This window comes from Oxyura jamaicensis, chromosome Z (genome assembly GCF_011077185.1).
Source record: "Oxyura jamaicensis isolate SHBP4307 breed ruddy duck chromosome Z, BPBGC_Ojam_1.0, whole genome shotgun sequence".
Lineage (NCBI taxonomy): Eukaryota > Metazoa > Chordata > Aves > Anseriformes > Anatidae > Oxyura > Oxyura jamaicensis.
In genome coordinates, this window is record NC_048926.1 from 52,111,509 (window position 1) to 52,127,893 (window position 16,385).

At 40.0% G+C, this 16,385-nt stretch overlaps 1 protein-coding gene across 4 annotated transcripts in view; it reads right to left on the minus strand.

Moving 5' to 3' along the window:
• FSD1L (fibronectin type III and SPRY domain containing 1 like) overlaps positions 1-16,385 on the minus strand; it is a 32,304-nt gene that overhangs the window by 15,348 nt on the left and 571 nt on the right. For all 4 annotated transcript variants that reach the window (XM_035310201.1, XM_035310200.1, XM_035310199.1 and 1 more), the window contains exons 2-6: positions 12,223-12,318; positions 11,127-11,258; positions 7,428-7,529; positions 3,498-3,520; positions 1,210-1,331 (exon numbers count right to left, since the gene is read on the minus strand). In XM_035310201.1, the coding sequence (XP_035166092.1) occupies positions 1,210-1,331; positions 3,498-3,520; positions 7,428-7,529; positions 11,127-11,258; positions 12,223-12,318 (475 nt within the window). The remainder of the gene's footprint in view (positions 1-1,209; positions 1,332-3,497; positions 3,521-7,427; positions 7,530-11,126; positions 11,259-12,222; positions 12,319-16,385) is intronic.

The following is a 16,385-nucleotide window of genomic DNA, read 5'->3' on the forward strand; positions in this document are numbered from 1 at the left end:
GTCTGCTGCTGAGAACTGCTGGCACAGCATCAGGACTCTCTCTAACCCTCCTAGGGGGTGGGCAAAAAGTGAGAAAGAAACATCAGCAGGGCAGCTGACCTAAACCACCCAAAGGGATATTCCATACCATATGATGTCACACTCAGCAATAAAAGGTGGAAAAAGGAAGAAGAGGGAAGGGGTGGGCTCTCGTTGCGAAAACGTCTGTCCTCCTCCCAAACACCGGCTACGTGTGTTGAGGCCCTGCTACAACAACACGGTCATGCATCACTCATTTGTGGGAGGTAGAAAGTAATTTATTTCCTCTGCACTTTCACACAGCCTTTACTTGTTTTGTTATTCCCTTTCCCTCTCCCTTTTCCCCTTTCCCTTTTTTCCTTTGGTTAATTTGTTTAATTAATAATCTTTCTTTAATAATTATTTTTCCCTTTAATTAAATTATCCTTATCTGAACGCATGAGTTGTTCTTTACTTCTTCCCCTCCTCTTCTGCAAAGGGGGAGTGAGAGAATGGTTCTGGTGGAGTTCAGCTGTCTGGCACAGTAAAACCACCACAGCATCACTTGTGTTGTGTTGGTTTTTACATGCAGAGAGGTAAAAGGGGGGAGGAGGGGTTGCTTTGTCCCCCTTCCTTATTAAACTGTCCTTATCTCAACCCACAAGCTACTGCACTTTTTACCTTTGTTTGAGTCTCTCCCCCTTCCCACTGTGGGGGAGTAAGCAAACAGCCGTGTGGTGCTGAGCTATTTGCTGGGTTAAACCACAACAGAAAACATCCAAGTTTCACTGCTCCAGTAAGACAAACACTATCCCATATTTTGAGCTGTATCACCACTCACATCAAGTGATGTATTAGCTTACAGTTCCACACACAATCCACTGCATATTACTAGGACTTCAGGGTGTCACTAAGCATCAAGCTACCAGGTAGTGTTCAGAAACTTGAGGAAGTTTCAGGAAGTACAAAGGAACTGACAAAAAAAACAATGCCTGGAAAATTCATTCTCACCTCCGAGACTGATTTTCTGAAATGCTGCATTATGTAGAAATTAACACAATAAAACTAGAAAACTCTTTTACCCTCAAGATATTCAGCTTAACATCCAGTAAAATATTTGCTTATCAGGGTGCACAAGGTGTTGTGTTTTTTTTTTTAATGTAGTTACTTGATGAATTAGTAACAAATTGAAGTCACTGCGCACTGTTTTACCTGGCAAAAACTTTAGAGCCTGGAGTGCATGCCGTTCCAGGGAGAAGTCCACCATCAAATGAGTCATACTATCACTGACACTTGGTTTCAGAGAGATGCGAAATGCTGAAGCCATTGTGACTCTAAAGTCAAGAAAGCAGAATTAGCAAAATGTATTTTGCATTAAGACCTGAAGTTACTTTCAAAAACAACAATCAGACAATCTGTATTTTTAATTTCAAACTGTTAGTCAAAATACTGTTCTCTGATTTATTACAAAATATCCTGGTCTTTCATAACTGCTCAGTGCTTAGCACAGATTCCCAAACACTTGCTGATGTTTTGTCTCAAAGACAATATGGTGTGATCTCCCAATGATTGCGTAACTAGGCAAAAATATATTAAAAGTGACTAGAGAAAAGCCAATCACCTGTTTTAATGTGCCAGAATCTGAGCTGAAGCTAAGAACTCAGATCACCTTACACAAAAATCAGGAATTTCAAAGATCTAAAGCACTGCAGAATCACATTTTGTTTTATACACTTAGCTATTTGAAACTTAAACCTGTAGCTTAAAAAGTCCAAAAACTCTTCTGATGGACAAGATTCACTTACTACTTCCACAGTAGAATGCATTTTCTACTGTTAAGTATTGCTCACAAGGCATTTACAAGTATCAGTGAATAACCTGGATATTGTGATTTCGTATCTACCTCTGATCTTAACTGGGGATGAAGAAATGTTTAGGTTGCAGACACCCACAGCTTCAGAGCATGCAAGAATTTCATCAGCCTTACAAGAGACACTGAAGACTCCCATTTCCATTTCTTAGCTCAGTCCTTACTCCAGATACTCTTTGGATACTCTCAACAAAAGGATAGCAAGTCTCTTTTCTAGTTCTTTAACACTGAAGTCATTAGGACATGCGGCAGAATTGGAATAACTGACTGACTGGAGACATCACACAGGTCTGTCTTCTCTTTTAAAAAGACTCTTAATCAGAAAGTAGTATACTCATCATAATAGAGAGTCAACTACAAGAATTTATATCCAATCTACACTCACAGATCTGTTACATCTTTAGAATACCTAATGAATACGACTTTCTGTGAGCTACTAAGTACTTCACTAGCATATAGTAGAGATGGTGTGCTAACTACAGTTGTATTAAAGGATGAAAAACGTCTTAGGCAGTGAAGAAAGAGAAGGAAATATGAAGCTGTGTATTAATGATAAGCATGAAAAGAATTATAGTATTGGGAAACATGAGCCAATTATGACACTGAAACGAACATAGTAAAACAGACAAGGCAGTTGATAAGACAGAGTTGATCTTTTGAAATTCAGTATGGTCTAGTAGCAGATAGATGCCACTGCTTAGTCAGACTGTTAGAGTAAATTTCTCCTTAAGGAATAAAAATGCTGATTAGCAGTAACAGAACACTAATTAGTAAGCCTCAGACAGATTTTTAACTTCTGTTTAGGCACCAATCTTATACAGAAAATCAGCCCCACCTGGTTCAAAAGCACTAGATTACACAGCATTTCAAGAAACCAGAAGGAATAAAAGGGCACTTTCTACAGATAAAAAGTAATAAGAATCCTATCACTGCCACTATCCATCTGATTTGTTAACAACTCCAATTCTTTACCCTTGGAAATGTGAAGATTAATTTCTCTAGCAATTACTAATTTTTCATAAAACTTCAGAGATTTTACACAACCAGATTCTTCCTTGAAAGTCTGTAAACTGAAAGCAAACCAATTTGCTCAATTGAATTGGTCAATAAGAATAACACTTGCTGGTAGCACCTTGTGAGTTGTCTTTCAAAATGTCATGCGCAGCACAGGAAATTTTCTGAACCAGATTTACAGAGCATAATTAACTTAAGTGACAGAAAATGGCAGAAGTATTTTAACAGCTACATTCAAAAACAAAGTTAGCTAGCGAAAGTATGTAAGTGCAAAAAAAAAATTATCACAATATAAAGGGACAGAGTCAGCTTGAAACATAATTCAATTTCTTTTATTAAAAGAACCAGAAGTTTTGCTGCTGCAGGGCTATGCTTCCCTGCATTAAAAACATCTCTTTATTAAGTTATGAAAGATCCACAACCAGCAAGGGACAACACTGAAGGAGAAGAATAAAAGTTTCAGTTTTATTTCCTAAGTTGAGACATCATAAGGAACACTTAGGAAAGCAGAGACAATGAATTTCATTTAAGCTGACTATGTTCCATTAAAAATAAATGTATTTTCAAGGATAAAACTAATTCAAAGAGACAAAAAAGGGTAGACTTTGTACTGTACCTATCTTTGATCTGTCCGGCAGCCTTGATGCACATCAGGGAGAAGAGAGAGAAGGTAGTTAGTATTTCCATGCAAGTCTCAAAGGCAATGCCATGCAAGAAGACTGAGAACAGTCTCAGAGTTCTGTTGTTCAGATCTGAGATCACGATGAGTTTACCATTTGCATAAAATTCCCAAAAAGCGTGTTAATAGTATTGGTTAGAACTGCAACAAAGTGTATCACCAGGAAACAAAATCAATCTCAAGAACCACGCCAAACCAATTCCAAATTACTAAACTTCCTCTATGTAACTTTGTCTCTTCAGATTTCTCTGAATCAATTAAATGACTCCCCATCACGTTTTAAAAGAGTTCCATGAGAAAGTTGGTAAAATTTAACTACTGTTATTTTCAGTTAAATTGCAGAATGCTTATTAGTGGCATTTAGCCATACCCAATTTATCTCAGATGTATTCACAAGGAAAAAAATAGGATTAATACATTTCCTCTGAAAGTTATTGTACTGCTCTGACCGTGCTTCCTAAAAGGTTCTCTCTATATGCCATTACTCCAAAACACAAAATGTAGTATTGCACAGCATATAAATGATACCACTGAAGCAAATGCAGAAACAATGGCACATTTTAAAGATGAACTTTAACTGATATTTGGAAAAGATGAAATCCCAGTCCCTCACACCAAGAGGACTTGCAAACCTAAAACAGAATGTTATTGTACAAGTTGTGATGGCTTAGCTTGGCCTGTTGAGTCTGTACAGTTAACACTGCTACTAAGACAGTTCATCTTATCTACTTTCCCTTCCAAAAACAAGATATTACTTAGCCTTTAAGTCAAACAAAAGTGAAGGACTTCCAAATGTTTCCATTAAATACAAAACACACACTGTGCGGGGCATGGGTATTAAAAAAAACATAGATTTCCCTGCTATAAAACCAATTTTATACTTCCAAAGTGGGAAGTAAAAAGAACAAATGTTTATAAATAATTTAGCTTAAGAGGTAGCTTTGTTTTATATAAAACAAGAAGTTATAATACGAACTACTACTGATTTTCCTACATGGCAGCTGTAGACAAGACTGTTACTTACAAAGCCTTCTTTGTAACCTCTACATCTTGTGGAATGTGTGATATTCAGAATTCAATGAAAAATTCTCTGCAAGACAGTCCCTGACTAGCTTCTTCAAATTTAGTTTCCAGGCCACTGGCCAAGAAGGCTTATCAGCCAATCTCAGGTTGGCTGCACAGTAGTGTCAAATCACATCCTACCTAACCACTGCACTCCCATGTGCTACTTGGCATTCATGCTCTTTTGACCAGGTGTCCTGGTTTCAGTTAGGACAGTTATTTTCCCTCCTAGTAGCTGGTAGGGTGCTACGTTTTGGATTAGGATGAGAAGAGTGCTGATAACATGCCGATGTTTTAATTGCTGCAGAGCATTGCTGCTTACACTAAGCCAAGGACTTTCCAGCTTCTTGCTCTGTCCTGCCAGCGGGCAGGCTGGGGATGCAGCAAGAGCTGGGAGGGGACAGACCCAGGACAGCTGACCCAAACTGGCCAAAGGGGTATTCCATACCATCTGACGTCATGCTAAGCAATATATAGGGGTGGCTAGCCGGGGTGGGGGGCCGGCTGCTCGGGGTTGGGCTGGGCATCGGTCAGTGGGTGGTGAGCAATTGCATTGTGCGTCACTTGTTTGTACATATTATCATTATTATTTTCTATCCTAATAAACTGTCTTTATCTCAACTCACAGGTTTAACTTGCCCATTTCTTTCCCCCATTCCAGAGAGGGAGGGGGGAGGGTGAGCGAACAGCTGTGTGGTGTTTAGCTGCCAGCCGGGTTAAACCACAACACCAGGTAAGCTAATTCAGTGAACACAGCCATCAAAAATCTACACCAGAAAAAAAAAAATACTTTAGTCTTATGCTAGTTTCTCCTGAACATATTGCAGGATCCAGAGAAAATGTATGCCAATAAAAGGGAGTCAGGGCTGGAGCTGCCCTTACAGCTACACTTGGCATTCCTATTAGTAGTCCAGAAGCTTTAACGAGCTACTAGCTAAGGCAGTATTACTATGCATGATATGCCTAAGACATATTTACAAGTTCATCTGGGTGTAATTAAAGTTTAAAATCCTAGATATCAGGAGTTCACTGAAATGGACTTTGGTAACTTAAGCCTCAGACTCCCAGATTTAAAGAGATTTTCTTCCAACAAACATTCAAATAACTTTGCATGCTCAATTGAAAAAAGCATTAGAGATGATCTGTAAAATAACTTAAAATTAATCCAAAGCTACATTCTACATAGTTCTCAAGAGCTAACAAATATTTACACATCGCTCTGACAAGTCAGAAAGGACAACTCAAACTGAAGTGCTAAGAAAAACATTCAGTTTAGGAATTGTCACTCTTCAAAGCAAATGAATCAAAGCTGACACTCAGAAAGCAACTTGCGCACAAACATATTGCCAAAAGGTACAACTGGCAGTGTAAGACAGTGGAGTATTTTGTGTCTTTGTTCCTCCAATTAAAATGCAGAAAGGGAAAAGTAATTGGGTCTTGGATTTGGTGTGACTGACCCTGCCTGCAACTAGCATGAGGATTATTTCAGCAAAGTATATTACACAGAGACTGCTGTACCTAGTCAGTGTATATCTAGAAATATTTTATTAGTTTGTAAGTATATTCTTTTTCCAGTTAGACACGTCGCCTCTAATTTACAAATAGGCTGTAACAACGTATGCATTATTTGTATTAGAACCTCAATGTGTGGCCCAAATCCAGCTCTTGCCTTCAGTGTTTACAAATACATTAGAAGATATGGAGGAGTACTGGAAGAGCTGCCCTGAATTAAGTTTCCTAAGATCTTTCAGAACAGCTAAAGAGTTCAGGGTTACAAATTAAAGATCCACAGCTTGCATGAAGTTCTGCAAAACAGAAACACATCTTGTCATCTAAGAACTACTAAGAACAGTTCGAACACAGATATTTTTTCAAGTGTCACATAACATACGGCAGGTGACAGGACACTTGCCATGGCTTTGAGGTCTGGCCATCACTCACACTGTAAGTTTCAGCTGAATTTTACAAAGATTTATTTCACCTTCACTTTCTGGGTTGACTTATCTAGCATCAATACAGATTTGGTAAACACTGATAGTTATCCAGGAGAAGGCATTTCTTCCCCTCCCCACCCACTCCACGTAAAAAATGCCTATTTTGTTAGATATTGTATATATTAGCTACCATGATGGACAAATGAAGACCAGCCTCACAGCTGAGCATGTAAGGTCTCAAACATTTCTATACATATAGTTTAGCATCATTAAGTAGTATTGATACTAGAACTGAAAGAAGGCTGAAACAAGTTAATGTAGTTGTGTATTTATATGGGGCCTGAGTGTAGGCTCTGCGATTTTTTTTTCCAGCCACAGACCCTACACATTTGGAACACAGCAACACGTCTCAGTTGGGTTCACAATAGCCAATGCTGAAAGCAGCCTGCTACAGGTATTTAGGTTAACCCTATACTTCTGATTGAGCTACTACACCTGAAAGGAATTGCCCAGAGATGTACAATTATGGTGCAAGATCCTAATACTAAGTAAACTAGAACACAAAAAAGCCTTCAGCTTGTTGATGCAGTTCTGTGAATTCTCTCAGACTATCACATTTGACCCTGACCACAAACTAAACTTCTTTGAATTCCAGACCTTCATAGAACAGTTTGACAAAAGAAAATTAAAACTTAAGACTACTGACTTAACTCCTCTACAGAGCATTAACTGTGGCTTTTATATGCCTCATGAACCTTACAATCAGTATTCCTGTTAAGTTTGCAGGGTCCAGTTCCACAATGCAAAGACTGTTGCAAATTGAGCCAAATACCAACATCTGCCTAATGCATATCCATTTAATGTTTTCTACCTTTGAGAATTCCGTGGGGTTCTTTATATCCAGCGTCTGTGCAGCATGTTCCAGCAGCTCTTCAGAACTCTCGAGGGCATTGCTACACTGGCTAATCTGATTCTGAAGCAAAATAAGAAAGTCAAAATAATTTGATGTATTCACATTAAAAAAAGTGATTTGCAAGCTACCAGTACTAGAGCTACACAACTTGGCTCTGACTTTCTGACAACTTAAAAGTTACCTTAGCTAGTCAAGGCTATTACAACTGACACACAGTGTTAGCAAGAACTTCACTGTGCTTGACAAGTGCACAGTGTTACATGGCACGTCGTCTAAATCCAAAAGGGAAACAGCTTGGCAGGTGGTGAATGCAGAAGCCTAACTTAAATGACAGACTTGATTTTTAAGGCCTGTTTCTCCCAACATTAAGATATCATAAGCAATGAAATGCCTAAGTCCATGTACACCTCCCTTTCTACTTACAGAAGTTTTCTTCATCAATGAATTGGTATTGTTTAATGTAGGAGTAACACTGAAAAAAGGAAGGATAGTTTCTCTCTGGCAAGCTCCAGAATTGGCATAAGATAATCCTAAAAAGGAACGCCGCAGTATAATGAATGGGGATAAGGGAGCGGGAATAGAGAAAAACGCGAGTAAGAGAAACTCCTTTCAGGGTTAACTAAAACACCATTACTAACAAACTACTTACAGTAAATAAAGCAGTCCACACTGAACTTCTGATATTACAAACTATGGATATACCCTCTAAACAAATTAACTTTGAATATTCCACAGGCTTCTGAACATACAAACAATGTCAAACAAGATGCACATTTTAAATCTGACAGCAGCTTTTGTATAGCCATTCAAGATGTGTTTCAAGCCATGTGACATTTATATCCTATAATATCTCAGAACAAATCAACATCAAGTAACTAATTCTCTCTAAAATACTTGGGAAAAGACTCTAAACAGGACTCTGAAGTAGTCACTGGCTCAAAAGCAACTAGAAGTTGCACCAATTTTGAGAACAGACAGGTCTCTCAGGCACTTCACAAGTGTAACTAGTTTTGCCAAGTGGGGTGAATTGACCTTGGTCAGCTGCCAGGTGCCCTCAGATGCACCTCAAATTCACTGTTCAAGGATAAAATAGCAGCAGGGAACAGTCCAGCTGCTAAAGGTTTACACACAGTTTCCAGGTAACTCCCAAAGCACGCAGTTAACACAAGTTGTGATTCACCTAATACAGTTGCTCTCCTCTTTGGAGGATATTCAAAGCTGACAAACTTAGATATACTACAACGCTGCCAAAATGTCCCAAGCAAACACCTCAAAGAGCAGCAAATGCCAGAGGCATTTCCAAACAGCTTTGCAGAACTGACACAGTAACTGGATGCTTACATGACCAGCTCACATGTACATCACCATTTGAGAAGTAAAAATAAGTACTTCAGTGTCATTAAAATATACTGCCCTAAAATTAAAAAGATGTACTTTCAAAGCAAGGACAAAGAATAATTTCTGTTTTTCAGCATTAACTTCCAAGGAAATAATTTGTGGAGGACCAACCTAACAAGGAAATCCTCAGTCATTTAAACTATAATGCAAAGTAATTCAAATAACAACTTATTCTCAAAGGCATCTATCTAATCAGCTACAGAATTACAGTATAAGCACTTCAAGGAGACGATAAATTAAGCAAGTCAATTCCTTTAAACATGAATTGTAGACCTTACTGAAGCTCTTTGATCTCCTCATACAAAAGTTTTCAGTTCCAAACAAAAGGTAACGGTTTGGATTAATACATTCAGCACAACAGTCTACATCTGTTAGAGTGGTAGATTCACTGTTAGGAGAAGCACTCTTGCAGTGCCTCGGTTACAGAGGAAGCTTGATCTGTCATCAAGAAGAGAAAATATCCCTTATGCCTGCAGTCAGAGAACAGCCTCAACTGAAAGATGAGTAGGGGACTTAATGACTGCATCAGTGATCTGCAACATTCCATTCGTCTTCATCCTCATCTGATTTAAATAGCAACTCTCATGTTCAACACAGATACCAGGCAGCGATTCACAGTGCTACTGTACAGCACTGATGAGCCTTCAGAATGTGGTTAAACCACACCTTGTTTGATCAAATTAGATTAACCACCAGAAAACTAACATATATTAACAAAATTAACAGTACTTTTCTGAACAGTCAAGTCAGACAGCCATACGAGTAACTACCAAAATAGTTTTCCCCTCCTGAAATTGCAAGATTACTTCAGTTCTGTTTCACTACAATATAGAATAATTGATACAAGCCACAGATAAAATTATTCTACAATTTATTTATTGAGAAGCACTTATTCTTTAAATATTTAAAGTTCAGGTATTCCTGGATGTGTGCAGACCTCAGTCTGTTGAGACTCTTCCGAAGGAATTAGCAGAAATATAAAATTGGAGGTGTGAAAGTAAAATTTATATTGTGCACCCAGGAATTCTGAAATTATTTACACCACCAAGTACATGGTAGGAGGATAAAGCAGACCATAAGGAATCCTTTGGAATTTGTTTTAAGAAACAGTTCCTCAAGTTTCTTTAAACCGTCTGGCAAAGTGAAGGCAAATTTTCAGAAGAACAAATGGACCTGGACAGGCTTAAGAGGTGGGCCTGTGTGAACATCATGAGGTTCAACACGACTAAGTGCAAGGTCCTGCATCTGGGACAGGGCAATCCCAAGCACAGAGGCTTGGCAGTGAACAGATTGGGAGCAGCTCTGAGAAGGACCCAGGGTTGTTGGTTGACAAGAAGCTCACTGTGAGCCAGCACTGTGTGCCTGCAGCCCAGAAAGCCAACCGTATCCTGGCTGCAGCAAAAGCAGCGTGGCCGGCAGGGCTAGGGAGGTGATTGCCCCCCTCTGCTCTGCTCTTGTGAGACCCCACCTGGAGCACTGTGTTCTGCTCTGGGGCCCCCAGCACAAGAAGGACATGGACCTCTTAGAACAAGTCCAGAGGAAGCCACAGAGATGATGAAGGGTCTGGAGCAGCTCTCCTACGAAGACAGGCTGAGGGAGTTGGGGTTGCTCAGCCTGGAGAAGAGAAGGCTCCGGGCAGACCTTACAGTGGCCTTCCAGTGCCTAAAGGGGGCCTACAGGAAAGCTGGGGAGGGACCTTCTGTCAGGGGGTGCAGTGATAGGACAAGGGGTAATGGCTAAAAGAGGGTAGATTTAGATTAGATATAAGGAAGACATTCTTTACTCTGAGGGTGGTGAGGCACTGGAACGAGTTACCTGAGAAGCTGTGGATGCCCCATACCTGGAGGTACAACACCAGGCTGGATGGGGCTTTGGGCAACCTGGTCTGGTGGGAGGTGTCCCTGCCCATGGCAGGGGGTTGGAATTAGATAGTCTTTAAGGTCCCTTCCAACCCAAACCATGCTATGATGGCAGCAAACATAACTAGTCCTTTTCCTGTGCAGCCCTTCACCACCCATAAGTTACAGGTTATACCACTTTCTATATGTGTAACTACGTCCACAACATAAATGCACTAGGGACCATTAAGAATCCTAGAAGAGACCAGAGAAGCACTTACATCGAAGATGACATTTACCTTGTAGTCAGTGTATTTCTTGCAACATTACCATAGCCTCATTTTCAAGTTAAGACTTAAAATAGCAGTTTAAAACTACATCTAAAATTTTTGCAACCAAATAAAAGACATTTTATAGTTACCTGCAGAGCTTGAATTTTATGAGCCTTTTCTTGCTGAATAGTGTTGGCCATAGTCCCCTTCATCTCATCCAGCACTGAATACAGAGCATCAAATTCTTCATCCAACTCACTGATCACATTAGAAGAGTTTTCCTTAAAAAGAGAATTGAAAGCTGTTGCAATTTGTAATGGAAACCATGCAGACTAGCCTTTTAGACTGAAAATCATATTGTTTGCCCAAAAACACTTTGCCAAGACCACTGTATATCTTGTTATTGCTCCTCACTTTAGCAAAGAGGAGAAAACACTAAGAACAATAGGTACCTCCTAAGCAGACTTAACATCAGGACACTGACAACAGAAATCCATGAAAACTTCTGTGATACCAAGAAACATGCACAGAACCAACTTACTTGGCAACTTTGTTCCGTGCTAAAAGGCCTTCGTTTCCCTCTTGCAATTATATAGTAGCTACCTGATGTTTGTAAAGAGGCAGATATCCAGTTTCGTATAAAATAACTTCATGTGAAACTATAAACTGCACTTAAAGCAGATTAAAAATCTGCTGGATGACTTCCATTTCGGCTATAAACACGGCTCAGCTTTAACAAGAAACAACTTACTGCTTATTGACAGGCTGAAGGAAACTGAACCTAGAGCAAATGCCCTAAAAAACAGATCTAACTGTTGACTTAAGCCCAACAATTTGCAACTACTAAAAAGGGAAAGAGCAAAGAATTTCCCTGAAGTATCTAGATGTTCTCATTTTCCAATCTGCCAAACAGACATCTGAAAGAACAGACCACCTGGATTTAACAGGAGTTTGAGGTCACGCATCAAAAACAGATTCCCTCTTCCAAACAAATTGACCCCCCCCCCCCAAATAGTGGATTTTTTTTTTTTTTTTTTTTTTTTTTTCCAGAAAAGCAAAACCACTGTACCTTTCAAATGGAGGTACCACTATAACTTCCACTTCAAAAGTAAAGTGTTGTCCTACGTGGTTCCAACACAAAGTTATAGTTTAAGTTTGATTCTTATAGCCCATTCCTTATATACTACACAACCACTGGAAAACTGGTCCCTCTGAGGTACTGCCTACAAGTCCTAACATATATACCTGTACGTTCCTTATTGTGTGGTTCAGCGTGTCAATGAAGTTGTGAATTTCATCATTCTTGTTTGCTAGAGTAGAGACAATCCTTTGCAGAGTCTCCTAGAATTACAGAAACAAGTAAGAAACTGCAAAAGGACATCAGTCATCACCATTTCAACATATATGGAAATTCATAACACATGTTCTAGCTGTGGCAGATTCAACTCTTCCAACAGGAGATCACAAGATATATTTCGTTAAAAAGAGTATCAAAGGTCTAAGTGTTCTACCAAATTAAAGATCTTTATTTGTTAGTTTGAGAAAATTCAAGACTTTATTCTGCAATATACTATTTCACGTTTTGCTACCGAAATTACTGAAATTCCCAAGTCATCTAATCAACCAGACCAGATGTCACCACACTCTGCCCTATATAACATCTCCAGATGATAGAAATGATAGAACCAGCATTTATACAACCGAGCAGAAAACTAGTAAATAAAACAAAGAAGGTAAAAAGAAACACAGAGAAAAAAAAAAATCATTTGTCAAAAGCTGGCAGTTTATTCTACATGATCTGTGGAGTACAACTAAGATTTTTAAACTTATTCCTCAAGTTGTAAAATTCTTTGGTAAACACTTTGTATCGTCCAACTTAGAACACTCAAAGACAGAAGTGTACTGCTACCAGGGAAAGAAAAACAAGGTTTTATCTGTGGTATACTACCTCTAGCCATTAAAAAGCAGTAGATTAAGCTTACAAAATATGCACTCAACATGCAAAATTGGTAAGCATATCAAGACATTTTTTTAATTAAACAGTCTAACAAATTTAATTTTGCTAAGTCACTCATTCAAAGAATGCAACAAAAACAAATCAATGTTTGGTATTTAAAATTAAGTTTAACTCTACAGTTCAAGAATACTGAACGTGTAAGTTCTAGAAACAAATCTGAATCTAAAATGCTGGATTTATGTGGCTTCTTAAGAAACTGAAGCTATCTTAAATGAAATTAAACAGTTGGACTGAGTTTCAAGTTGCTAAGCTTAACATTGTTACATGACAACATAAGGAAATCAAGGCAGATGGGGAGCTAATAAGCACACCTCACAAACTCCTAGATTACCCAAAAGATGTTGCAAAGGTTCATCCCCACCCTCTCTCACAAGCAATTTCTGAATAACCGTTTACTACTGAGCTAGTTTGCTAAAAAGCAAGAATAATGTTTTATTCTTTCATAGCATCCACTTAGATGTGCTACCTGCCTTACAAGGAACTTCTCCAACAGTCCTAAGGCTGTTTTTTTCCTATGTTATTCTTCTCTTCGTCAGCATTTCTCAAAAGACTCTACAATGTGCTTACTGCCCCATTGCCTTTTTGCATAGTGTCATGCTCTGTGTCAAACCTCTGGCAGAGGAAAGTGCAATTCTACTGCTTTACACAGCACTTTCATGACAGCATGTTGTAAAAGACAAGTCAACTGCTAGCAATGACTGGAATTAAGACTGCAAGGAGAAGAAACAAGACCAGACTGGCTTCTTTCAGAAATGCTCAGTACAGTAAGCCTTTATCACTTCCTTACAGAATATGCTCACTGTTTGGTTCAAACAGAACATATTTAAAGACACCTTTGTACACAGACTGCCAGATGAGATGCCATCATCCAGCCAGCTGCTTCTGCATTCATTACTGACCAGAAGCAATTGTTTTTGCATGTCAGCCCACCGTTAAGCCTTAGATCCTATAAACATAACTGTCAATTTGGATGAACAAGAAAACTCCCAATCCTCTTTCAACCAGGATTGTAGGGCTTACTCAGTTCTACCATGTGGAAAAAAATTAGTCTTCTTGTACATGGTACTGGACAATGCACTGGGTTTTTATAGCTGCGTATGACTAAAGGAAAAGATCTACACTTGAAGAATGCTTAGAAAGCCTTTGCACAGTCGATCTGACAAATACAGCAGCAGCTCTAAGATGACTGTCAAACAAGGTTTTTCACTACATCTAAAGGTAAACTGACCAGTGAGTATGAGATCTTTTTAAGCAAGACATACATTTCTCCAGATAAAAATTATACCAGGTTTGATCAAACTTGAAAAAAAATAAGATACTTTCTGCAAACACAGATGAAAGAGGCCTAAAAATATCCACCAGCAGCACACATAATTTTTCTTAACCACCTGTAGCAGGTTGACCTCGGCTGGCGGCCAGGTGCTCACCAAGCCACTCTTCCATTCCCCCTCAGCGGGGCAGGGAGAGAAAATAAACTGAGAAACCTCATGGATTATGACAAGGACAAGGAAATCTCTCAGTAAGTGCCACCATAGGCACAAGAGGTACCCCTCCTCTGTTTCGGGAAGGATTATTAGGTCTTCCAGTACCTGAAGGAGGCCTACAAGAAAGCACTGAAGGAACTCTTTGTCAGGGGGTGTAGAACAGGACAAGGAGTAATGGCTTTAAATTAAAAAAAAAAAGTTTTAGGTTTAGATTAGACTTTAGGAAGAAATCCTTTGCTCAGAGGGTTGTGAGGCACTCGTACAGGTCACCCAGAGAAGCTGTGGCTGCCCCCATCCCTGGAAGTGTTCAAGGCCAGGCTGGATGGGGCATTGGCCACCCTGACCTAGTGGGTGGCATCCCTGCCCACAGCAGGGGGTTGGAGTTGGAAGATCTTTATGGTCCATTCCAACCCAAACCCTTCTATGATCCTATGAATTTATTGCCAGTTAATGACAGATTAGGAAAGTGAAAAAAACAAAAAGAAACTAAGAACACCATCCCTCGCACAGCCTGCTCCACCAGGGGCCTCTCCACAGGCCACAGGGGAACTGTTGCTGTGTGCCTGGAGCACCTACTGCCCTCCTGCTCCACTCACCTGGGGGCTGCAGGGCTGCTTCTCTCACATTTTCTCACTCCCCTCTCCCACAACAGCTGCTGCAGGGTGTTTTCTGACTTTTCTTAAATAACATTATCACAGAGGCACAGTCAACATCACTGGTGGGCTCAGCTTTTGCCAGCAGCAGGCATGTTTTGGAGGTAGCTGGAACTGTCTCTGTCTCACAAGATGACAGCTCTGGTCTTTTCCCATAGAGGCTGCTCCTGCAGCCTCCCACTACCAAAACCTTGCTGCATTAATTCAACACACCACCAATGCCCAGAGCAGAAAGTCAACTTTCAACTGCTAATATATGTTTTCTAATCGTTAATATACACTGTTCTTCAGTTTTATGCCCTTCTCTTGTTCTCTGAACCTAACACCATCTTTATAGAAAGAGGAGATGGCACCTGTAAAGCAACGGTGCTGATGGGCAAAGGATGAAGCACATAAAAGAGTATGAAAAAGGAGATGGAGCCCTGCATCATGTGGGGTCTTGTAGTCTTGCCAGGAGAATAAAAGTAAGACAATATACCTCTCTCTGGATAGCCAGTAACTGACATCGCACAGCACCTGTTGAAGCAGCTGTGGCCCTCATAAAAATAAGAGTAAACTTCCGCAAATTAAACAATTACATCAGTTTTGTTTAAGAAGCAAGTTATTAACTTGTTCAAGATCACATGCTGAAGTTTTATGACAAGGCTGGATGCAGAATTCAGTTTCTGAAGCAGCGCAGGACAAAATCCTGTGTCATTTGAACCTTTGAGTGCAGCTGAAGTTTCAAGCAAAAAAAGACTTGCTTACCTAGCCTCTACAAATGTAATCTTCCGCACTTCTTACATACACAGAAGCCGCCAGAGTTTGGAAAAGGACTTAAGACAGCACAAGGGACAAGAGTAAATTACGAGATGAAGCATTGCAAAGTCAGAGGTGAACTGCAACATTAGTACTGTGCTCAGAACATCCTGGCAGCACCGGCACTCACACACGATCAATGAGGTCTCTCGGGAGTATCCACCTGCAGCATTCAAAGCGCTGCAGCCCTCTCACCCGCTCCTTCCCTGAAGGACTAATTCACTTAAGGGGAGACAGACTTAAATTGAGGTAGTTACTTGTGAGAAAGACTACTTGTTGGCAATTCACGCCTCACCTTCACAGGTGCGAGAGCAGCAATACCAGAGTGCGACTGCCAAACACCTTACCCGCGGGATTCAGGCCACCACCTGCAGCTCCAACCTGACGGGGTCAGCAGCGGGAGCCCCTTCGGTGAGCCAAGCAGCCGCCTCCGAGCTTTCCGCCCGTGACCCCACC